The sequence below is a fragment of the Nesoenas mayeri genome (genome assembly GCF_963082525.1).
Source record: "Nesoenas mayeri genome assembly, chromosome: 15".
Lineage (NCBI taxonomy): Eukaryota > Metazoa > Chordata > Aves > Columbiformes > Columbidae > Nesoenas > Nesoenas mayeri.
Window position 1 is genome coordinate 7,694,197 of NC_137559.1, and position 22,058 is coordinate 7,716,254.

The window sequence follows — 22,058 nt, forward strand, 5'->3', positions numbered from 1 at the left end:
GGCTGTGCGCATGCGCAGAGCGCCCCCGCCGGCCGGTCACCGGGGCTCTGCTGCTCGCCCGGGGTGCGGGGTCCGGGTGGTGCCTCCGGGCTGTGCTGAACCGCAAATGTGTCCCGGCAGACCCACTTCGTGGCGTTCGCAGCCGCCTTCCCGTCCCGCGGTGCCTGAGGAAGGGCGGCTGCGGTGACCGGCGGGGCCTGAGGGGTCGCGGCTGGTCCCGGGGGGCGAGAGCTCATCTGAAGCCGCCACACGGCGCTCAGCGGTCGGGGGGTGGCGTCCGCCATGCCCATGAGGGGAGCTGGGACCCCGGCGGCTCGCAGCGCGGGTGCGGGGTGGTCCGCGGGGCGGTGCCGCCGCGGGGCGGGCGGCAGCGGGGCCGGGCCGGGGGGCGGGGGCGCCCCGCCGGGTACTTAGCGGCGGCGCTGGCCGGTACGCGGTGCCGCTGCTCCGTCTCGTCCGGCCGGTGCTCGCCATGGGCTCGGCTGCCCCCGTCTTCATCGGCGCCGAGGAGGTGGAGAAGCACCTGCACCGGGCCAGCCTGCTGCTCCCGGCGCTGGAGGCCGCCCTGGCCAACTTCTCGGCCGGCGCGGCGGGAGGCGTCGTGCAGCCCGTGCGCGCCGTGGTGCCGGTGCAGCCGCACGGCGGGTGAGGCGGGAGCGCGGCTGCGGGGGCGGCCTGGCGGAGCCCCGCGGGGGCGGATGGTCCCGGCGGGAGGAGGCGCGGCCCCTGGGGGGCGAGGAACGGGGGGAGCGGCAACGGGGAGCGGACCTGCGGTGGGGAAAGGAAGGGATGGGAGGAATTACAGCGTCAGGAAAGGTCATTGGCACTGAGGTACTGATTATGTGGTCAGTAGCCGTTGGACGGGGACTGCTCCGGTGGCTGTGAGCTCCCATGGGGGGTGCATTAGTAACACAAGTCATTCTCTGCCAAGGTACCTGGGCGTCATGCCCGCCTACAGTGCCGTGGATGATGCGCTGACAACCAAGCTGGTGACTTTTTACGAGCACATGAAGGATTCCTCAGTCCCTTCCCACCAAGCGACTATCCTCTTATTTGACCCCAGAAATGGTTCCTTAAAAGCTGTGAGTTTCTCGCCCGGCTCTGCGTTCTCCTCTGTTCGCATTCTGTCAGGTCTCTGTTCTGATCCTTACAAGCTGGAGCTGGTGTAAATTGGTGTGAATTTACCTACATCATCAATGAAAGTGTGTTTGTGCCAAATGAGGATTTGGCCTAAAGCAATATATCTTTCATATGTGTTAAACCGTGCTCTGTCTGCTCTTTACTGCTACTTGTGAAGGGGATCTGTTGGCTTCTAGGGTGACTGGAAGAGAGAATTAATCAGGAAAAGTTTATCTTGCATTTGAAAGGAAAAAAATCCTACTTCCCTGAATAAATACTTGATCTTGAATAATCTTAAATTTAGAAATTTGCAATTGGTGTAACAGGGAGTGGTATTCAGAGTCTGATTTGTTTGTTTATTGAAAAAATTTGAGAGTTTTTTTAAGAATATTGACCATTTTCATTACACTATAATAATAACTATTATTAAAGGGCCAAAACTGGTCAAGAAAACTATATTGGGCTTTTGTTCCTAAACTGTATCAGAAAACATATCAGCTTTTTAAGCCCCTTAATTCATTTGTACACAATAGCTAGTACACACTGAGGGTGGAGTGTCCCGCTGTGTGTGATGCACGTTGAAGGCATTCCATGTGTCCCTGTCATCCCGTTCTACAGACCGAGACTGTGCGGGGCTGCCAGGTGCTGGAGCACAGTGTCACAGTTAGCGGTGGCTCAGCTCTAACTGGTTTTCACTCCATTTCTGCTGGTGGAATGACATGGAAGAACCGTGATAGAGAACCTGCCCAATTTAAACGTGATTTTATACATTTTGTGGTTGCTCTAACAGTAATTGCCAATTTTTAGATTATTATCTGTGACTTGTAATAGCACATAATTCATATATTGGGTGAAATGTTTGGTATTTACTCACATTTTCGGTGTTAATTTCAGTCTGTTTGAACTTTTTTTATTCTTTAAGGTCCTAGATGGCAGTGTCATTACAGCAAAACGAACTGCTGCAGTTTCTGCAATCGCTACCAAGGTATCCAAACAGAGTCAGTTTGTGGTGTTATGTATAAAATAGCTAGCGGGAATGATGTAAACTGCTTTCAGTGCATGTACGTTTTCATCAAATAGAATTTTAAGTTGGATTTATGATAACATATGTATCTTCAGGCAAAATTTAAAAATGCAATTTTCTGTTTTGATTGAGTGAGTCATGTCTAACTTTAACACTTTGCATGTGATTGGGAAGGCATCTGAGCTAGATTTTTGTGGCTTCTTCTGCACGCCTTTCTCGGAATTTACTGAGGTGTCTTCCTCTGTAATTTTCTTTATTTTGTGATTATCTCAATGTGTTCCTTTGTGGCTTTAGGTGGTGCAGCTGTGGTCATAAATTCAGTTTTGTTTAGATGTAAGTTTTCTACTCTTGGACCAGGACAGATGGGTTGTACTGGGCCTGGAGAAAGAGGAAAAAGGCCCATTTCTGGGGGCAGTGTGGGTCCTCTTAAGGTAGATGGTGCCCAGGACAGACGGATGGCTTGTCCAGAAGTGTCTGTTTGTCAGTTTCTCTGTTGTCATTGGACAATGTCCAGGTGACTGTCCCCAAGTACAGCCATAATCTTCAGTGTCTGAAGACAGGTGAGGTGTTTGTTGCTATATGTTGCATTACATCATTTCAATTTCAGTTGGAAATTGTTGGTTTTGAATTACGTTTTTTAAACTATATTAGGCTGGGTTGCTAATAGTGGGAAGAGAGCAAGTCACTGTCCACTGCACAGCAGAGTTACAGTCTTCACCTCAGAGAACAAAGCCATACGAAGAGGCCCAGAGCTGAATAATACTTCTGTTTTTCACCCATTGGCTTTGCAGCAAATTGAAGGCTGATCTCACTGCTTCATTAGTGGCAGTCTTCATGCCAGTGTGACTCTCTACATTGCAACAGAGCTAAACTGACATCAAATTGGAGTGAAGAAACTGTCCCCAGAGCTTTCCCTGGTCCAAGGGACAGACCACTTTACAATAGATTCCTCAGACATGAGGTTATAGGACCTCATTCATCTCAGTCACTTTGTACTTGGGCAATTCTGACAGTTTTTGCACAGTCAGGGCTCTGCTGGCCTCACAGGAGTTTGGCTGCTGAAGGGACTTCAAGATCAGATCTTTCATTGTCGTCTGCAGTTTTGGGAAACTTTCAGGAGTGTTTGAGTTTAGGTCATAGTTGTCATCTTGTCCTCCTTGTGGCATTTGTTTTTCAAAGACTCACGCTTTTATATAAGGGACTTTTGAAATCGGTGCTTCAGAGTCTTTGAAAGGAGCATGAAAAAGAGTTCCTGTTACTGAAAAATGGAATCAATGAGATTTTTTTCAATTTATTTGCAGCAGAATAAGTGTTGAGAGGCTAGACAACTCTAAAGCTTTTTATACAGAAGCAAGTGGCCACAGCAAATGTGTAAACAAGACACAGGGCAGCTTAGGGCTGGACTCCAGCAGCCCTCTCTTCCCCTTTGCCAAGTACTGGTGAATCACAGGCAAGAACTAAACCAAAAGCAACCATAGAACTGAATTTTAATATTGGTTCTTCAGAACCAACCCTATTTTTACAATGTCTGATGCATATACCTCATGGCTCTTACAATGACAGGATATGCTTGTGGTATGATTTATGGCTGAATTGAAAAAGTTTAGTATGGGTCTACCAGGACCAGTTTACCCTCACAGCTACTGCATTCAGAACTGATAGCTTTCGGGATTATGAGCCTTGTTTTCAGACAGTGCAGAACATCAACACTATGGTTTTACACTTAATTAGTCACTGAGGTGTAATACATGATGCTAATATTAGAGTGTGCTGAGGTCCCAGGATTGACTCATGCTCTTGCATATTAAGTCTGACTATCAAGGGTCAGATGATTCAAAACAGGATTCAAGCCAAGATGTGTTTTGGTGTTATTGACACTAGCTTTTGTGTTTTTAAAAAAATATATATATAGTGGTAATTCGATATTGTTTTATATTAATATAGCTTTTGCATTTAAAACATTATGATTTTGTTTGAAAGTATCCTTAGTCTGGCTTTATTTTATATTATTTTGATATGTATTTGTCAGATCTGTTAATATATTGGTCCTTTTTCTTTTGATACTATTCAGTTATTAATGCCAGCTTTTGCAGAAGTGCTGTGCATTTTGGGAGCTGGTGTTCAAGCATATAGCCATTATGATATCTTCACGGAGCTGTTCTCTTTTAAAGAGGTAATGGACCCATCTTAACAGGATACATCTATTTTTCTATATTATGTTTCAGGATAACTTAATCCAAATAAACCATACTACAGCAAATGAAGGTAAGGGATTACTCATATTTTGATTCTGTTTTTACAGAATCCAAGAATACTTTGAACAGCTGTAGAATTTTTTGCTCAAATGTTGGTCTTTAAACAAAAAAGGTTGGAAACAAAGTCAGGTGTCAGATAGCTTTTTCTCTCAGTGTGAGAAAATCCTGTGTGTGCCATACTTGGATGAGCTTTCTCTGACTTTCCCTTAAACATATTTATTGGAAATATCTGTATTTTATAAATATACCTCACAAGGAGATTTTATTCTGGCATCACAAAACAGTCGTTCAAGTGTAGCTGTACACACATGAAATGTAGTCACTTGTATAACAAGAACATAAAGGGGAAAAACTCCCATGTGTAAGATATGTGTAATTATCTACTGAAAACTTATCTATTGAAAACTGTTCTGTTTCAGCAAGGAGGAAATTCTCCAAGCTAATCAGTTTGTCTTTTCTTTCCTGGAAGGTCAGGATATGGAATCGCACCAAAGAGAAAGCGGTGAAATTTGCCAGTTCAGTCAATGGTCCGGTGCGGGTCTGCTCTTCTGTGCAGGAGGCAGTTAGTGGGGCTGATGTCATTATAACAGTCACTATGGCAACAACACCAATTTTATTGGGAGACTGGGTAAAACCAGGTGCCCACATTAATGGTATGCTATGTTCTCATTGTTTAAATAATCTATTGTTGTATTGTTTAGCATCAACAACTGTTGAAAAGCAATCTTCTGTGCTTCTCAGAATGAATGTTCTTTCCATTTTTGACTTCTCCCCTTTAGTGAGGACCACTTTTCACAGCCCTGTTTTCCTGCTTGTCTAGAGCCAGAACTCCTGCACATTCCAGCACTGGGTGCTTGCTCGGGCCTGGGATGCACTTTTTCCCTAGTGGTCCATCATTTTTGCTACCATGTTGTCACTTGATGCTCACCTTCCTCTGTTTAAATAACCCATAAAAAAAATACAAACAAGTGGTTACTGCTCATCCTGCTGTTTCTCTGGTAGTTGTCATGTTTGTGGTTTTTTTTCCCTATTTTGTAAGCTCCTCTGTTTGGTCCTTTTTGAGCTGATCTATTTTGAATTAAAAAGATGCAATAACTGAGTTAAGAACTTCACAAGTTGACCTCTAATTATGGTGAGATTTGGGGCACACTTTTTTTTGCCTGCCTTGTAATAATGTTGCCACACTATTGTTTAGAGTCTCTGGACATGCCCACATTTGTTTATTTTATTAATTGTGGGTCTGATTCAGATGACCTAGTGCACTTTCCCAATGGCATGGTAACAAGACAAAAGCGTCTTGTCAAAGGGAACAATTTAAAGAAAGGTCCCACATTCCAGCAGCATCCTACCAATTTTTCAAACTCAGTTTAGTCCTTTGTCATTGAATGTTGTTGTCCGTGTTATGGCACGGAAGCCAGAAGTACAACAAAATCAATTAAGGTCTACAGTTGCTGAGGCGACACATACACAAAAACCCCTCTCCTTCCTTTGCCTCTTTTTTTCTCTCCATTGAGGCATTCATGCTGTTTGAAGAGGCATTCAAGCAACATGGAATTTGTTATTCCATATATAGTTGGACACTTTTAAAAAACATTTGACTACAGCATAACAGCTTTAGCCCATTGCAAGTTGATAATGGTCTTGTTATATTTTAAAATTTAAGCTCCTTGATTTGTTTTCATTTTCTCCTGATAAGTGAAAATCCAAAACCTGCTCAATTTGTACTGCTTTTAAAGTTGCAAGGAAATAATAGAAGGCTATAGGTTTAAAAATCCCAATTAGTAACATGGAGCTCTCTGTGCGTGCAAGTTTTTGCTGCACAATACTTTGGTTCTTAGTTGTTCAGGATAATTGAAGTAGTCTTGCAATCTTTTCTCTATAGACACATAACAAACACAGTCTGGATCAAATGAAAGGACTACAAAATTCAGGGCATTTGGTAATGATCTGATGAGAGACAAGGGTACAAAAGGTAACGGACAAAAGGAGATTATTTTCTTATGCCTCAGCTACCCAGAGTCTGCTGACAAGGGTATTCTTCTGACAAATCAAATATTGAATGTTTTAGAGGAGCTGTATGAGGTGTTAGTAAACTCTGTTTAAAAAATTAAAAGCAAAAAAACCCTGTTAATTTGGCAGTTGCAGAAAGAGGTTAATGTTTGTCTGCAGAAGGTTTGTAGTCTGATCTTCCCTGAGTTGCATCACCAAATGATCAAAGTTTATTCTAATATTGTCTTCTATAAGCAGAACAGAGTAATTAGGTCACTTGCTTATTGATGTCATTTTCAAGGCTCCTAGTGAAGGTTTGTTTGTTTTGTATCTAGATATAGTTACACAAATCTTTACAGTTCTTGTATTGATATGAGATGATGAAGGGCTAAGCAGAGCTACCTCCTCTTCTCTGTCAGTGTTATTTGGAAGGAGCAGTTTGACCGGTGGACCAAAGAGGTGGAAATGGTGCCAGCAAAGACTCACTTCTGCTTCATGAAGAGCTGCAGTTTAATGCTTCAGCAGGTTGAAATGCAAAGGCCAATCATTGCCAGTTCTGACTGTGCTTACGGGGAACACAAGACTCATCGGCAGCAGTGTCTGCCTGGCTAGAGGTCAAGGATGCTGTAATGGGGAGGGTTGGACCTAATATCATCCTTGAAGGACTTCAGTGGAAGTTCAGGGGGTTAGTGCCTTATAGAAGCAGGTCATATATATGTCAGCGTTACAGCTGAGGCCAGATTGAGGTTTGTTCCCAGTTGCTTAGACACATCCTGGTTTTGGGTTGGGCTTTTTTTTGTGTTCTATTGATCAACATGTCTCCAATGCTAACATCATATGGTTTGTATTTCAGATTGTTGATATCTTACATTTCCACAATAATGTTCATTATCACGTCACACATGTCTTTTGGACAGAATGTGGTTTGAATTTGTTTTAATTATTCCTCCCAAGTTGATCAGTTTTGTTGTCTTAGCTGTTGGAGCAAGCAGACCAGACTGGAGAGAACTGGACGATGAACTGATGAAGAATTCCGTTCTGTTTGTGGATTCCAGAGAGGCTGCTCTTACAGAATCGGGAGATGTTATATTATCAGGAGTAAGACTTTCTTAAATTATGGACTTCGTTTTTATGGCATTTGGCTTGTGTTTGAAATGAGTTGGTACTGATGATGTGCTGCCCTGAAACTTTTTAGAGCATCAGATGTAGTTTTAATGCTGTCTGCAAATTAGCAGGCTGAAAGACAAACTGGTTTCACATTGAGGCTTCTATATATTTATGCCAAAACTATGTAATGTCTGTATCAATGAGTAGCATGTTTTCAGCACTGGCCTTTGTGTACAATAGCCAAGTATTGGTTTTGAAGGACCTACATTTGCTGCACTGTTTATTACTTATGTTAAATATTTTTCAAATCTATTTTTTAAAACCTGCAACTTTATTCCCATAACATTTCAGTGCGATTGACACATGTCAGACGTCTAGAGAATGAGTGACAGAAGCTAAGCCGTCAGTCATCTACAGAGATCTGATGGCAAGGACTCTTTTAGGTTTAATGGATTCTGCTTTGGTTTGGGTGGTTTTTTTTCTCTTAATGTTTGTGTAGAACAAATACGGTCTCCCTTATTGAGGTTTAACATAAGAGGTCCAAATACAGTCAGGTGTGTGGAACCCGCTGTTTTGTTGGATAAGTAACAAGTTGTCCACTGTTACTGATTGAGGAAAGTCTGAAAACCATTCCTCTGTGATTTCTGTCCATTTTCTGTATTGTTTCTCTGAATACTGATCTGCTTCAACATGGAAAGGAATCAATTCTGGGACAGCAGAACTGGAGCAGTTCTTTCTTTTGAAGTCACTCAGGAAAAGTTTTTCTCTTAACTCATGTATGGATATTATGGGTTTTTGTATAAATATGTGTTTGTTTTACAGGCAGAGATTTTTGCTGAGCTGGGAGAGGTAGTGAAGGGTACAAAACCAGCCCTGCCTGAGAAAACAACAGTGTTTAAATCACTGGGTAAGAACAACCCCTCCTGTGTACAAGTCTCGCAGAAAACAATGCCTTGTTATTTATGATGTCCCCCATGCGTGGGAAAGCTGCTGATCATCTTCAAAGCTGATGTGGCAATGCACTGTCTAGAAGAAACTAGACTGTGATTTGCATTTTCCTTTATTTCCCTTTTTATTTATGTAGCAGGACTGATGTAATGAGAAGTGATAGTAAAGCAAACAAATAATAGGAAGAATTACATTTTCCATTTCACAATCGTTCAACACATGACTGCAGTGTTTATTAATACTGCTCTAACCCAAATGTCCTGCTGTCCTGCCCCTGGAGCCTGTCTGACCTACAGACAGTGGGGCAGTGTACTGCAGGACTGGAGTTGATATCTGGGGGAAAGAGGTCTGAAAGGGCCACGTTGTGATGTGAACACTGAAAATTAGATTCACACTATTGCATTAACTTCATATAGCACAGCTAACAATTACATGATGGCTATAAACTTTGAATGTAACACTGTAGGTGTTTGGGATGGGGACTGATTCCTGTTCCTATCTAGTTAAATAATTTCCTGAGTCCTTCTGTTCCCTTCTGAAGCTAAATGATTTTGTACAGATGATGAACTCTTTGAAGGTGACTTCAATTCTTTTTCAGGGATGGCGGTTGAAGATACAGTAGCAGCAAAATTTGTTTATGACTCGTGGTCAGCTGGTAACTAAAGAGAGAAGTCTACAGTGCCACCAAGGCCAAGAAAATTGTTTGCACTTAGTTTCTTTGGATCTTTTGTTAACAAGGCACCAATTCCATCTGGATGTGGCCCTTCTAGAGCATTCAAGAATGAAAAGTAAAATTTCAGCAATAGATTAATTTTTACTGTTTTCTAATGGCAAGCATTAGGTACATTTATTAGTAATATTGCAGGTATCTCATGTAACAGCAAGTATTAGATGTTTGAAGTGATAGTAGCAAGGGTATTTTAACCTTTTTTATATATATAATTCTTGAATCAATGTCTTCTTTATCTATGTAGCAGAAGTCTGTAGGTAGATTTTGTGTTCTTTAGAGAGGCAATTCATACTGATGTAAAATACATCAGTTTGGAGAATGGACTCTGGCATCATATTTACCTGTGATGATACTTCAAACGTGACTGTGGGTTTCAGTGCTGCTCTGACAGGAGCGGAGTCTTCAGTCTGCTGGGAACACAGCCCACCCCTGACTCCTGGACACCTATTACCTTCCAAATCAGACCAGGATCTGGAGGTCACCATCTGCACTTTCACCCCCCACAATCCCCCTTCCCTGCCCCCTTCCTTTAAGAGCACACTCCTGGGTGGGAATTTGTATAGATAATGATGTCTCCATACAGTTAGATTTTTGTCTCTTTTTGTAGAAGACCTGGCTCAGGAAGACTTAGAGTGCAAAAAAATCAGAGCTAATATTATATACATCTTAACTGGGAGGAAACTATACTCAGTACCTCCCTTAGTACATTCCTGGTTGGGATATTGCCATTTTTGTATTGCAAAGAGTCCCCCCAAATGTGAGCACTAAAACTTGTTCTGATTTGTCTATATTCTATGGGGAGATTTTGTTATTAATCTGTGGTGTTTGTAAGTTCTTTTTCTAAGCTTCTTGAAGGCTGGAACCATGCAAACTGATTTCAGTAGGATAAACCTCAAGTGTACAGGCAAATGTTTTCAGCTTGGCTGTGCATGCATCAGTTGGGTATTGTTCTTTTATCCCAGTGAGTATTTGCGGGGGCAGGAATTTCCATGATGCTTGCTTGGCGGAAGAACCCTGTGATGTTCTACATAAGGAAAAGTTCTAGTTTTGTGCTGTTATGCAACTGCCTTATGAAAGATTGAGCATCTAATGAAAACCAGCCATGGTTGCCCTGGAAACAAATTCCTGTTCAGGCTCAACTTGTGCCTTGTGAAATTTTATTTCCACTTACATATTATTTCATGCAAGCTATTAGTTGTTTCTTCATACTGTGGAAGGATTAGATGGCATGGTCATTTTGTGATGATGCCAATAGAATACAGTGGAGCAGCAGGAAGGAGCTTCAGAAGCAGATGGCGTGAAAGCCCTTGATGGTGCGTAAGTATAGAAGAAGTGAATGAGTACAGTGCAGATGTGATGTAAGGAATCCTCTGAATTAGAAGCTTGGTGTGAACTAGTTGGGAAAAAGTAGTAAGTGGCAGAGTTTGTAATCTGCAGAGTTTTAGCATGGAGGGGTATGAGACCAGTAAGTGAATAGGGGCAAAGGATGTGTTTGTGTGGGTAGAAATCTGACTCCATTGAGTTTGTTTATATGGGCAGAAACAACAGATATTCATCTATTAGCCTTTGCATTTTTTAATTCTAGGAAAATTACCCTTCCACTTTTACACTTATTTTCTTCTATGTAATTTCTGAAGTATTTGGAAATAATATGTTGACTTGGCCTGTTACTTTGGCAATAGAGAACACCACTAGCCTGTGACAAACAGGACAGCCATTGATGTTCTGGAATTCAAGAACTGTGTGGAAACTTGAACTTACTGTAATATTTATGACAATATTATTTTAATTCTGTGCCTGTGTAAAACAAGGTTTCTGACTTGGAGTGATACATAGTGTTTCAGAAGAAGACAAATACAGGGTTTTTTTCCACGTGTATTCTTCTACAAACCATGCACTTTAAAAGTAGAGGGAACCAGTCCAAAAACCCGGTTCTGAAAACCCACAGTGTTCTTTGCTTTCATTGGCAATAGGAGGTTCTGGGAGTCTGGCTTCAGCCTTGTACCTCTGAATACATGAAGAGAATTGGATTCAATTACAATGGGAGTTGCTTGGATGCTGTCTTTAGAGGTTTTTTTTTTTTAGGGGAAATAATAGCCCTAATTTTCATGTTTCCTTCTCTTGCAAATCAGAGCCACAAGAAATTATGTAACTTGTGTTATGTTGAAAATAAATAGATATTGCTTGTTTTCTTTGACGGTCATTTTGTTGTCTGTTACTTTTGTTTTGGTGTGTGTTTGGTTTTTGAAGATGAGGAAGAAAGTATTCAAACTGTTGCAGTGACTACATTCTCAGTAAATGTGATCACTGAAGGCAAAGGGGAAAACAAATGAGACTGCTCTGCTCCACTGTGATTCTCAGTTTTGCAGTCACTGTCTGGTGCTCCGCATCCCCTCCTCTGTCTGTCCCATGCAGAGTATTAATCCTTAAGGAAGGAGAATCTTGTACTTGGCAGGGCTGTACAAGATCTGGGTTTGGACTGGGCTGGAAGATTGCACATGTGAAACGTGAAGTCTCTTCAACTGAACTGCGCTGTACAAATGTTACTGGGGAGTCAGATCTAGGATTCACTAATTTAAATATTACAGATAATAAAAAAAGCAGGAGTTAGTGGAAAAAAAAAATTGGAAAGCAGCAAAGTGTGTGAGTGGGGAAAAAAAACCTGAAATGTGAGCATTCCTTTTTATTTTTTTTCCCTGGTTGTTCCACTTGGCCACTTTGTACCAGAGACCAATTTCCAGGATGACTCTGCAAGAAAAAGACTGGCAGTATTGCACCTTTTAAAATCTTCTTTTGAAAGGGTATGTATACTGGGTTCATTCAGTTGCCTAAAAATGTGTTGTGTGGGGTGCTCTGGGGCTGCTTATTCTGTCTCTGGATGCAGCTCCAGAAGAACAAGGGACTCTATCTTGTGCTCTATCTGCTGGTTCCATAGAGTTACTGTGAGTACCTGGGGACAAACTTAAACACCCTGGATGCTTGTGACAATGGAGTCAATCAATTTATGTGCAGATTGTCTCTGCGGTTATCTCTGGCTGTCAGAGGCTGCAGCAGCTGGGCAAATTTACAGATGAGTGTGCAAAGAGGCAGATTTTTTCCATGCAATTTGGAGATAGTTGGAGCCTGATTCCCCCTAAGATGTAACTTCTCCAGCTGCCTTCTCTCCTACCTGGCTCCCAGCAGTGAAATTCTTAGCAGAATTTTTGAAAGCATTTCCTTGGATACGTGGATCTAGCCCAATTATTTGAAATCTGGCCGGAAAAGGTGCATCATGCTCACCACTTTGCTCCAGAGAGAAGTCATCAGGGCAGCACAGACCTTGTCTCACCCCTTTATGCTGGGGATGGTGGAGTTGAGCGCTGCAGGGAGGTGAGGATGTGGAGCGCGATGTGGCTCAGCCTGCTGCTGCTGCTGCTGGGGGAGTGAGAAGTGTCTACATCTCCAGGATGGGGAGTGCCCTGCATTTTTACATCAGTTATGTGACTGAGAAGGCTAGGATGTGACCTTTCAAAACCCATTCATCATATGCCCTCAAATATGCAAGATTCATCACGTCCTTCTTGCTTTGTTAAATATTTGGGAGTTTCTTAGCTGAAATGAAAACAACCCAGCAAGGTTAACAGCACAGAATCTGGGGGGATGCTGTATGGTTTAATTATTGTGCTGAGCACAGCAATCGGTTAAAGTTGCACAGAACAAGACTTTGATGCAACTGCTTAATAGAAGAAAATGTCAACTGATTGAATCCAAGGAGGAAAGAATGCAATATAAAGTCCAGCTAGGGAAAGGAGTTATAATATACATATCAAAGTAACTAGAAGAAAGAAGAATGAAAAAAGTAGATTATTAACCAGAGCTTGTGTCCACAAATGCAGCATACCCCTAAGGAAAAAAAAAACATAGGTGACAAATGGAAAGCTATAAAAAGATATCTAAATATAAAAGTTCTGCTAATAATTACGCCTATAATATCCGAGATCTTAGCTAGAGCGTGGCTGTTATAAAACCCTAGTAGATTCACAAAGCTCAACGGGAGTGACTAATTCACATCAGATAGTTCTGGTTTCCTAAGGGAACTGGCCCGAGGGAGATGAGGGGAACCCAGCTGTGGATGCCTCTGGACTGTAAAGAAAGGGATCCTCCACAGCAGCACAGCTTCATTTTCTTTTCACTAGCTGGGTGTGTGTGTGCCCACTCACATGCAGTTTTTAGACTAAGGCTGATGACAACCAACAGAAAATGTGGTGTGGTAAGAGTTCTGTTTTCTGGGGCTTTGCATGGAAAATGCATCGTAGAGGAACCAAGTTGAGGATATACCAAAACAGATCACAAAGGTTGAAAACAGAGCCTCAGCTTCTTGTAGTTAAAAGTATTGCAGTCTTGATGCCATTTAGGACATGATGGGTGCTGGCAACTGTGTCCAGCCTGATGAGACAAGAGAAAAGAATATACAGCTCACAATGGACATCTCTTGGTGAGGTACTTTATGTGTTTTAAATTAGTATCAATACAGTAGCAAAACACATTACTGACAAGAACATGAAACTCGCTGTAAATTAGTGTGATTTACATTCATTCAGAGGCTATTGAAGTCAATAAACCTCAGCTGAAATCAAGATTCAGGTGTTATTTCTAACATATCATCAGTAGCAGGAAGGGTAGTTTGTAGCAATCTGAGAGAAGCAAACAGAGAAAACTTGAAGCTCTCAAACTTTGGAAATGCTCTTTGCATTGTGGTTTTGGAGAAGGAAAGGGCTTTATTAAGGAGTGTGGCTGGCCTTCACTAATATTTTAAGTTGTTCTGATGAGAAGGAATCCAATCCCCATAAACAATTCAGAGAGAAAAACCTTTAAATCTAGAGCTTTGGGGGTTTTGCCTTCACATTCAATCTTTTTGACAGAATATGCTTGAATTCATAATATCCTGCGCACCACAGCCATTCATACAGAGGGAAAAATCTTTATCCTTTCTCTACTTTCTACAGCAATCGGTAACCTCTCCACCTTTTGCTTTGGCAGATGTCTGAAAAGAATTGCATGCTCTTCAGAAAGAGGAAAAGATAATGAATCAGCGTGCAGTTTACAGCAACAGGTCTGTTAGTTTATAAGCAAGTATCTACAGTCTTTCCAGGGTTCTTGAGTGCTTCTTTTCTTTTACTCACGGCATTCAGGACTTTCTTTCTTGGCCCAAGCTCCATCTGAATGCTCTGTAGATCTTCATCAGAACATAGCATCAGGGCATCTAAATCAATTTTTTCCCTCATGAAGACTGGAAGAAACTCATCCAGCATCTGTGATGCCAGAAATACCTCAAGGGGTGTGTTCTCTGCTTCCTCATCATCCCAAACAACAACTTCTTCGTGCCAGGGGATATCAGCACCATTTTCAGCATCATCTTTGTTGCCATTCTCAGCATGCTCATACTGAAAGAGCTCGCTGGACATTTTAAAGCTTATATCTTCTTTCTCAGAGGACACTGTTTCAGGATTTACGTCTGCAGCCAAATTCCTTCCAAATACAATATTGCCGAGACCTGGCCGCTTAAAGATGGAGAGCTGGCTGTCATTATCAGAAAAGTTTCTCTCTCCGAGGTCATTCAGTAATTCATCCTCCTCTTTCTCATCAAACAAATGCATCACAGTTCTCTTACCTGTACCTTCCTCTTGGCCATTGCTTTGTGTTTCCTGGCTTCTTGTGCTGTCAGTTGTCTTTTTTGCCCTAAGTTTGAAAGTATCTTTCAGATTTTTGGAGAAAGGACTTGTTGTATTTGAAGTAAATAGACTAGGCAACTTTACTCTGGAGTGTGTCCCCTTGGAAGAATTTACTGTGCCAACATTTTCTTTCATATAGGTCCTATTCATTTCATGCTGATGTTTCTCTTGGCGCTTCTCGCATTCCTTGATTTGTTTCTCCACATTCCTCTGGGCCTGTGCTTTGAGTTTGGAGACCCGCTTTGGGTTCAGCATGTTCTGCTCAGTGGCAGCTTTGTCCAGGATTCGGACACATTCGTTGCGATCTCTGCTGGCTGCCACCTCCAGGGGAGTGCGGAGATCATTGTCCAGAGCAAAGATATTGGCTCCAAAGTTGATCAAAAAAGAAACACAGTGGATGTGACCATTGCAAGCAGCATGGTGGAGAGGAGTGTTCCCCCAGATGTCACATTTGTCCGGATCACCTCTGGAAAGGAAAATAGCATATGGTGAGTTGGACGTACCCAAGCGTAACACTGCAGTGGGATTGAACAGATATTAAACATTCAGTTCTGCTTTGCTATGAGGAGTACAGCCCAATGAAAATGAGCCAGCTTAGCTCCATCCCTTAGACCAGCAGTGCACCTGCTTACACGAGCACTGAGCTCGGCTGCATGTGCAGCATAAGCTCCAATTCCTGCCTGTCTGAATTAAGCAAACGTGTTGGGCCTGAGTGCGACTATGGAACAGATATCCAAGTCATTGAAATGCTCAAATCGCCAAGAGTAGAAATTTTCCTTGTCAATTTGGCCCCTGGCTCTGAAGCTGTTAAAGATTTTGGGTCCCTTGAGACGTTTGAAAGGCGTTTAGATGAGGTTCTTAGCGACATGGTTTAGTGCTAGAGTTAGGTTAGGTTAGGTTATGGTTGGACTCAATGATCCTGAGGGTCTCTTCCAACCAAGATGGTTCTATGATTCTATATGCATGACAGAGCTGGGGTGTTTGTGTTGTGCCACCCAGGGCCACAGGGCTGCCGGCAGCGCTGGCTTTGCCACGGTTGGGCCCACCTGCCCCTGCCCCAGAGGAGGAACCAGCGGCCCCGGGGGCAGGCAAGGGCTGCAGCTCCGGCTGCGCGGCTGCTGGCAGCTCCAAGTGGGCTCAGGCTTCGACTTACACTTATTGGAATTCACGGCAAAATGGATTCAATAGCCTTTGTGTGGCATATTTTACAGTCTTTTTTTGGTGACTCTTCCATTTTGCATGTCAAGTGTAGGGGCAGTGTTAGGAGGATTCTCCACTAGCCACAGTGATGCATATTTAATGAACGCATGAAGTAACCTTTTTGGTAGTTAATGGGTAAATGATTAAGAGTAAAGCCCTGATTACACATTCATCTTCACTGCTATTAGAGTAAGCTCAGATAGATGCTGTTATTTTTCTTGACTCCTTTGTTCTCCTTAAGCTGCTTTTGCTCATGGGGTTTGAAAAGCAGAAGCTGATTTGAAAATAAAATACCACATCTTTTCAATTGAATTTAAAGCCAGTGAAAAGTACTGCTTTCTTCTTAACTCTTGCACTGACTTCACACTGAACTGCCTGCAGACAAGAAGCAGCTTGGATCTTTTATTCCATATTTGGCAGGATCAACATTAGCAATGGTTCAGAACAGAGCTCGAGTTGTCTGCAACCAATAACCAAGGCGGCCACAGTAGCCCAATTAATAACTTCAGAGCCAGGGGCCAAGTTTACAAGGAGAATTTCTACTCTTGGGGGTTTGAACATTTCAATGACTTGGAGATCTGTTCCACGGCAGCTGTGCTATGAATGAAATAGTATGTCCTATCACAAAATCTCCTTCAGGCTTTGATCTCTGGCTGCGAGTATCTCTGAAACAATGCACTAACATATTTGTTGAGGGCCAAATCTGAAAAAAATCCTTCAGCCTGAAATTCCGCAGGCTAAAGAGAGGTTGGGGATGCCAGGCTGCAAGAGCACAGGCATTTCTACAAGGAGGCGGCAGCTGAGGATCAAAGTTTCTCCTCTTAGGCATATGGAAACCATGTGTACATATTTCTGCTTTCGTGGCTCTGCCCGGGGGAGCTGCCTGACTGTGGCTGAACACGCCAGACTATAATTCCCATACTAGTGGAGGGGCTGCATTATCCTGAGCCCTGGGAGGGCTGGGTCACCCATCCTCCCCGGGTCCCTTCGCCGCTGTTTGTGGTCCCTTCTCTCTCCAGAGCCTGCCAGCCTTTGAGCCTCAAACGATTCACAAACTTGAGTGTCTTTTCCCAGCTCATTGGGACTTTTGGATAGGGTTTGACATCTAATTTGGGTTCTAATACTCCTCTTTTCACTGCTTTCCCAAGAAAGAGGCTCGGACAAAAGAGAGCAGATCTCCTACTTAGTCTTGCCTTTATTCATGTACCTGCAAAGCAAGCAGAGAGAACATCTCTTGATGCCTGGGATGATAAACTATTTCAAGATGAAAGGGATTTATTGTTAGTATTGCTACGTTTTCCAAGGGCTGAATGGGTTGCAAGATTCAGAGTCCTAAAGTTTGCAACCACTCTGAAGAAAACTGTCCTGTATATCAGTGCTTTTGTCAGGAAATCTCTTCAAGGACAGGATTAATTTGTTAAAAATAATTGTAATACTTTCTTGCAAGAAAACATTAACTGACTGCAGAACAGACTGAATGTTGTCCAAAATGCAGCTTCTCCCAAGAAAACCAGTGAGATTACAGCCCTATCTCTGACAGCCTCAGCCTACTGATTGTGTCAAGAAATCCTGGATTAAAATGGGTGTGAATGCATGTTTGAAGATTTTGAGGGCAGTACTGTCCCAAAGCTGTCCTTTACCAAGAAGAAGAGTTTGAAACACATTAAACAACAAATACATAGAATTTCTGATCTTTGTGTCATCCGCTGTGACTTCTATCAGCTTTTTCACTCAAATGTTGAGAAAAATTATGTTGTTATTTGTTCCTTAGCTAGTCGTTCTGTCTCTTAGGTGTTCAGACACAAGTGTTTATTGACTCCAGATATTTCCTTAGAGCTGCCTTATTTATAGGAGTTGAAAAACCGTCAATCTATTTTTGCTGCTCCCGAGGACACAGCAATAACCATGCAGTCCAAAGGTCGTTTTTATTGTGTTATTACAGCCACACCTGAACTCAATGAGCAGTAAAGTGAATCTATGAAAAACCTATTTTCATTCCATATTTCAATTCTATTTTTAATAAAAGAAAACTCAGATACATTATAATAGTTACTCAACTTTCCCTTCCAAGCTTCTTTAATCTATTATGATTGAAAATACAGGTCAAGCTAATCTTCATCTCATCCCAGAAAGAACATTTTATTAAATATATCTCTACACAAGAGCAGATTTTCTTTGGTTAGATCTTATTACAGAATCACAGCTTAAAAGTTAGGCTCAAAGCAAGAGAGTACAGAAGGTGGGGAGGTACTTACCATTTCAGTAATACATTTCAGGCATGTAGTACATTTCCATGACACCAAACAGAAATATTACTATTAGAAAATACACCTGTAGAAAACTTTACTTCTGTTTTTTTTCCAGTTTGCAAGTCTCATACCCCAGCTTCTGAAACAGTATTCTCATTTTTAGCATGATGGTAGTTGCTAATACTATAAAAAGCAGAGAAATATCAGTTTTAGATGTTACTGTCTCAAAGCTAGTGGTTGTGACTTGCCTCTGGAAAGCATTAAACCTTCACAAGGGTCTACTAACTGCATTTTGGAAGCACATGTGAGACGTTTTTTGCTCAAAATGTTAAAGACAGTGCACTTCTCTAGAGCCACTTTCAAAGAGATGTTCTCATCAAAGGCTGCTGGCCAACTTCTCCACTACAGCCAGGGGAGGCCCCAGGGCCCTGCTCTCTCTGCTCCCTGCAGGCTCCGGGTACGAGCAGGTCCCGCTCATGTCGATGCAGCGTCACTGACCGCACATACAGACCTGCTCGCAGTTTCTGGGTCTACACTATTGCGAACAAAGAGAAACAATTCTTGACAATGCACTGAAAGAAATGACCATGATTTTCAACCTTCTGGGTCTGAGGTCATTGAGGCATTAGAAAAATGACACACTAATTATAGCTTTAAGGCACAAGCTTTAAGCAATGGAGGCTGATTCACTCACCCCCTCCGGCATATGACTTCCAGAGCTTCTAGATACCCATGGTATGCTGCCAGAAGGGTGGGCGTCATCCCATCTTCATCTGAAGTATTGAGGTCTTTCCTAGTGGCTTCTTTCAAGAGATCCAGATTGCCATCGGCTGCTGCTTTGTGATACCTGCTCGACATTTTCTGTAACTTCTGTTTTCCCAAAGCAGTTCTGGGCGATATCCAGGCTGCAGAGTCACCCTTCCATTACAGGGATCGTTCATTAATGATTACAAGTTGAGACGTCCCTGTGAGGATGGAAATGAGGAGGCAAAGTTCATCCCAGCAGGCAGCTCATCTGCAGCTCTGCATAGGTAAAAGGGCGATGTCGTGAATGCTTTCCTTTTCTGGAAGGTGACTCTGACGTTTACCATTTGTTGCATATTTGACTAGTTAGTCATAGAGTCATAGTCATTCATCTTCTCTGTGTCTTTGCTTAACTGTTCTGAGAAAACTTCAAAAAGATCTTGAACTTCAAAAAAAACTTAAATAAACCTTCATAAGGCCACGAATGAGATTGATGAGATTCCACCCTAAGTCACAAGGTATCTCTGAGTTTTGATAGGGTGAAATGCATAAGCAGTTGCCTTTACTGGTGAAGTCCTTCGCAACCTATAATTTACTGGGTTGCTGCATTGAAAAATGAACCTCTCCCCCAGCAAACCAGGCACATCCATGAAGCCGTTTCATCTGCACAGATGGATGTGCAGATGGAAACAAGCCTGTCAGGACCAGGGAGGTGTTTGGATAAAACCACCAGCAGGTCTGCAAGTCGCAGCAGGCAAAACCACAGCCTGGTATGGGATCCTTTAAACTGCAAATTGCATTTCATTTGAGGATCTTAATGTGCTTGGCAAATTTACATTAATCTAACAGGTATTGCAATCTTTGTTTTAGATGCAAAAAAAATGTGCAGGGTTTCCTCAGGATAGCATGGGGAATTCCAGAAATGGGAACGTGGTGGGTCTGCACCCAGTCCCCCAGCCTGGTCGCAGAATCACAGAGTCCCTCGGGAACAGATGGGTCCAGTTCCCACCTCACATAACCACTTCTTGCCTCAGAAATTATTTCCCCTGATTTCAGTGGTGTTAAGTGTAGAGCGAGATAAGGACCAAGCAAAACAAGTCGATTCAATGTGAATCACGCTAAGCCATTTATTACAGAAACAAGTCTCCTTATATACGTAACTATATTCTAATCACGTATCCACGCTCCAAGCATGGATTCGTTAAATGAGTATCGTGGGCTGTCCGTGCGCTGGAGTCTCACTGATGATACGTCCGATGATTCATGCCACGCCAGGACCCTGGTGATTGAGGAACGCCCCTCTTTCTCACAGCAGACTCTGTTCTCGAAGTGGCCTTGAGATACCTTTGAGCCTGACTAATTCAGTAACAGGTCTTAATCTATCAAAACCCATCCACAGTTAAGGGCTACGTCTACAAGTAGAACCTTATAGAGTTAGACTGTAATTCTAATTTTTAGGTTCAAAAGAATAATTACTAAGAGAAAACCCCGTAAAAGGTCAGTTTGAAAACTGTAGCTGAGAAGAAATCAGCAAGAGACTACCTGCTGCTTAATAAAATGCTGCAGTCTATCTGTTATTCTGGTCAGCTTCACAACAGCTGCCAGATGTTCATTTTTGTTCAGCTCTTTTCTATGACTAACTGAATTAACCTGTATCTTAGAGAATTTACCCTCAGCAATTAGCAGTGAGGTTTTGTCGTTTATTATGCCCGTTACTGAAGCAGTTGCAATTGCAAACCAACTCATTGTCCAGAGCTGGTGCAATTACTGAATGGAGTGCCACCTCATTTACTTCCCACAATGCCACCCATGTAACAGACCGGAGACCTCTCCAAATGGGCTTTCTCTCTTAATTATTTTCTCAGACAGGGTTTGAAGGGTTCTTCAAGAACAAACTTGTACCAGCATTTTTCGTCCATGAGGACAAGGAGAGTCAGTCAGATCCCGTGACAGGTTTGAAACTGAATTACCAAGCCTAGGTAGGAGCAAATAAAGCCCTAGTTTTCCTCCATGTCTCCCACAGACACAGCCTGTCCTGCCATCTCAGGCTTCACCAGGCCACCTCCGTCCCTGCAGTAGAAGACAGTCTTACCCTCAGCTCTTTTTCAAGTTCCCTGCGCTGCCGTTAATACTTTTTCGATAAAAAAATGCAGTAATTTGTTCCACTTTCTATTTAATCGGGCTCAGCACTGAGTTAAGTTCACAGCTACTAGAAAAGACTAGCTGCTGCAGAGCAAAGACAGGTAATACATATATATGTATGTATATGTAAGATTAGCTGTTTCTTGATGCCACTGAAGTTTGTTTCCTTTACTGGGTATTGTAAGCTTTTTTACTCTCAAGAATGTAAAGTAATCACCAAGGCACATACTGCATATGCCACCAGTGCCTGGTAGAAGAGAGGAGACAACGTTTTTCTTGTACGTTGATGTTTCGCCTTGTCAGCTACACCCATGAAAGTGAGTTGGTGGCGAAAGAGACCTTTTCATTTTTCAAGATTATTGATGTCTGCTACAGAAGTCCATTAATTTTCTGTTAATTAATTCAGCACACAAAAGGTCGATCTCAGAGTGATTTTTATAATCTAACTTCTGAAAATATGGATTTTAAAAGAGTGTTACTCTGTATGATGCTAAGTGGGAAACTATTGTTACAAGTTTTAATTAGAGGTAAAGCAAAACTCACGTCAGTTGAAGAGAAGCTCCGGGACTTTGCAAGCTTTATTGTTATTTATGTCACAAAAGTGGGCATCACAAAAAAAGAAAGAAAAAAGACCAAACAAAATCTCCATCTGTTTCTAAACTCTTGCTATTTGTTCATCTTTGTCCCATCCAAAACCCTCAACTTAAAATGCAATAAATGATTCAACATCAAATGAGCTAAATTTCTCAGCCTGAATGGAGATTATTCTTTTGAGACTAAAGCTCGAAATTGTGAACTTTTTAAAGTCCCTGAGTGTCAGAATGAAGCTTTTCTTTTGGG

At 42.2% G+C, this 22,058-nt stretch overlaps 2 protein-coding genes across 2 annotated transcripts; one reads left to right on the top strand and one right to left on the bottom strand.

Annotated features, from left to right (window-relative positions):
• Positions 1 to 472: 472 nt before the first annotated feature.
• CRYM (crystallin mu) lies at positions 473 to 9,105 on the top strand (the record flags this gene model as incomplete). The annotated part of the gene is made up of 8 exons (XM_080354019.1): positions 473 to 645; positions 932 to 1,082; positions 2,042 to 2,104; positions 4,215 to 4,316; positions 4,868 to 5,051; positions 7,364 to 7,485; positions 8,317 to 8,401; positions 9,041 to 9,105. 8 exons carry the CDS (start codon positions 473 to 475, stop codon positions 9,103 to 9,105), a joined length of 945 nt encoding a protein of 314 aa, XP_080210145.1.
• Positions 9,106 to 14,274: 5,169 nt separating this feature from the next.
• On the bottom strand, positions 14,275 to 19,286 carry ANKS4B (ankyrin repeat and sterile alpha motif domain containing 4B; the record flags this gene model as incomplete). Its single annotated transcript, XM_080354086.1, has 2 exons — positions 19,027 to 19,286; positions 14,275 to 15,349 (listed from the first exon to the last, which is right to left on the bottom strand). Exons 1-2 carry the CDS (start codon positions 19,188 to 19,190, stop codon positions 14,275 to 14,277), a joined length of 1,239 nt encoding a protein of 412 aa, XP_080210212.1. The 5' UTR covers positions 19,191 to 19,286.
• Between the last annotated feature and the right edge of the window lie 2,772 nt (positions 19,287 to 22,058).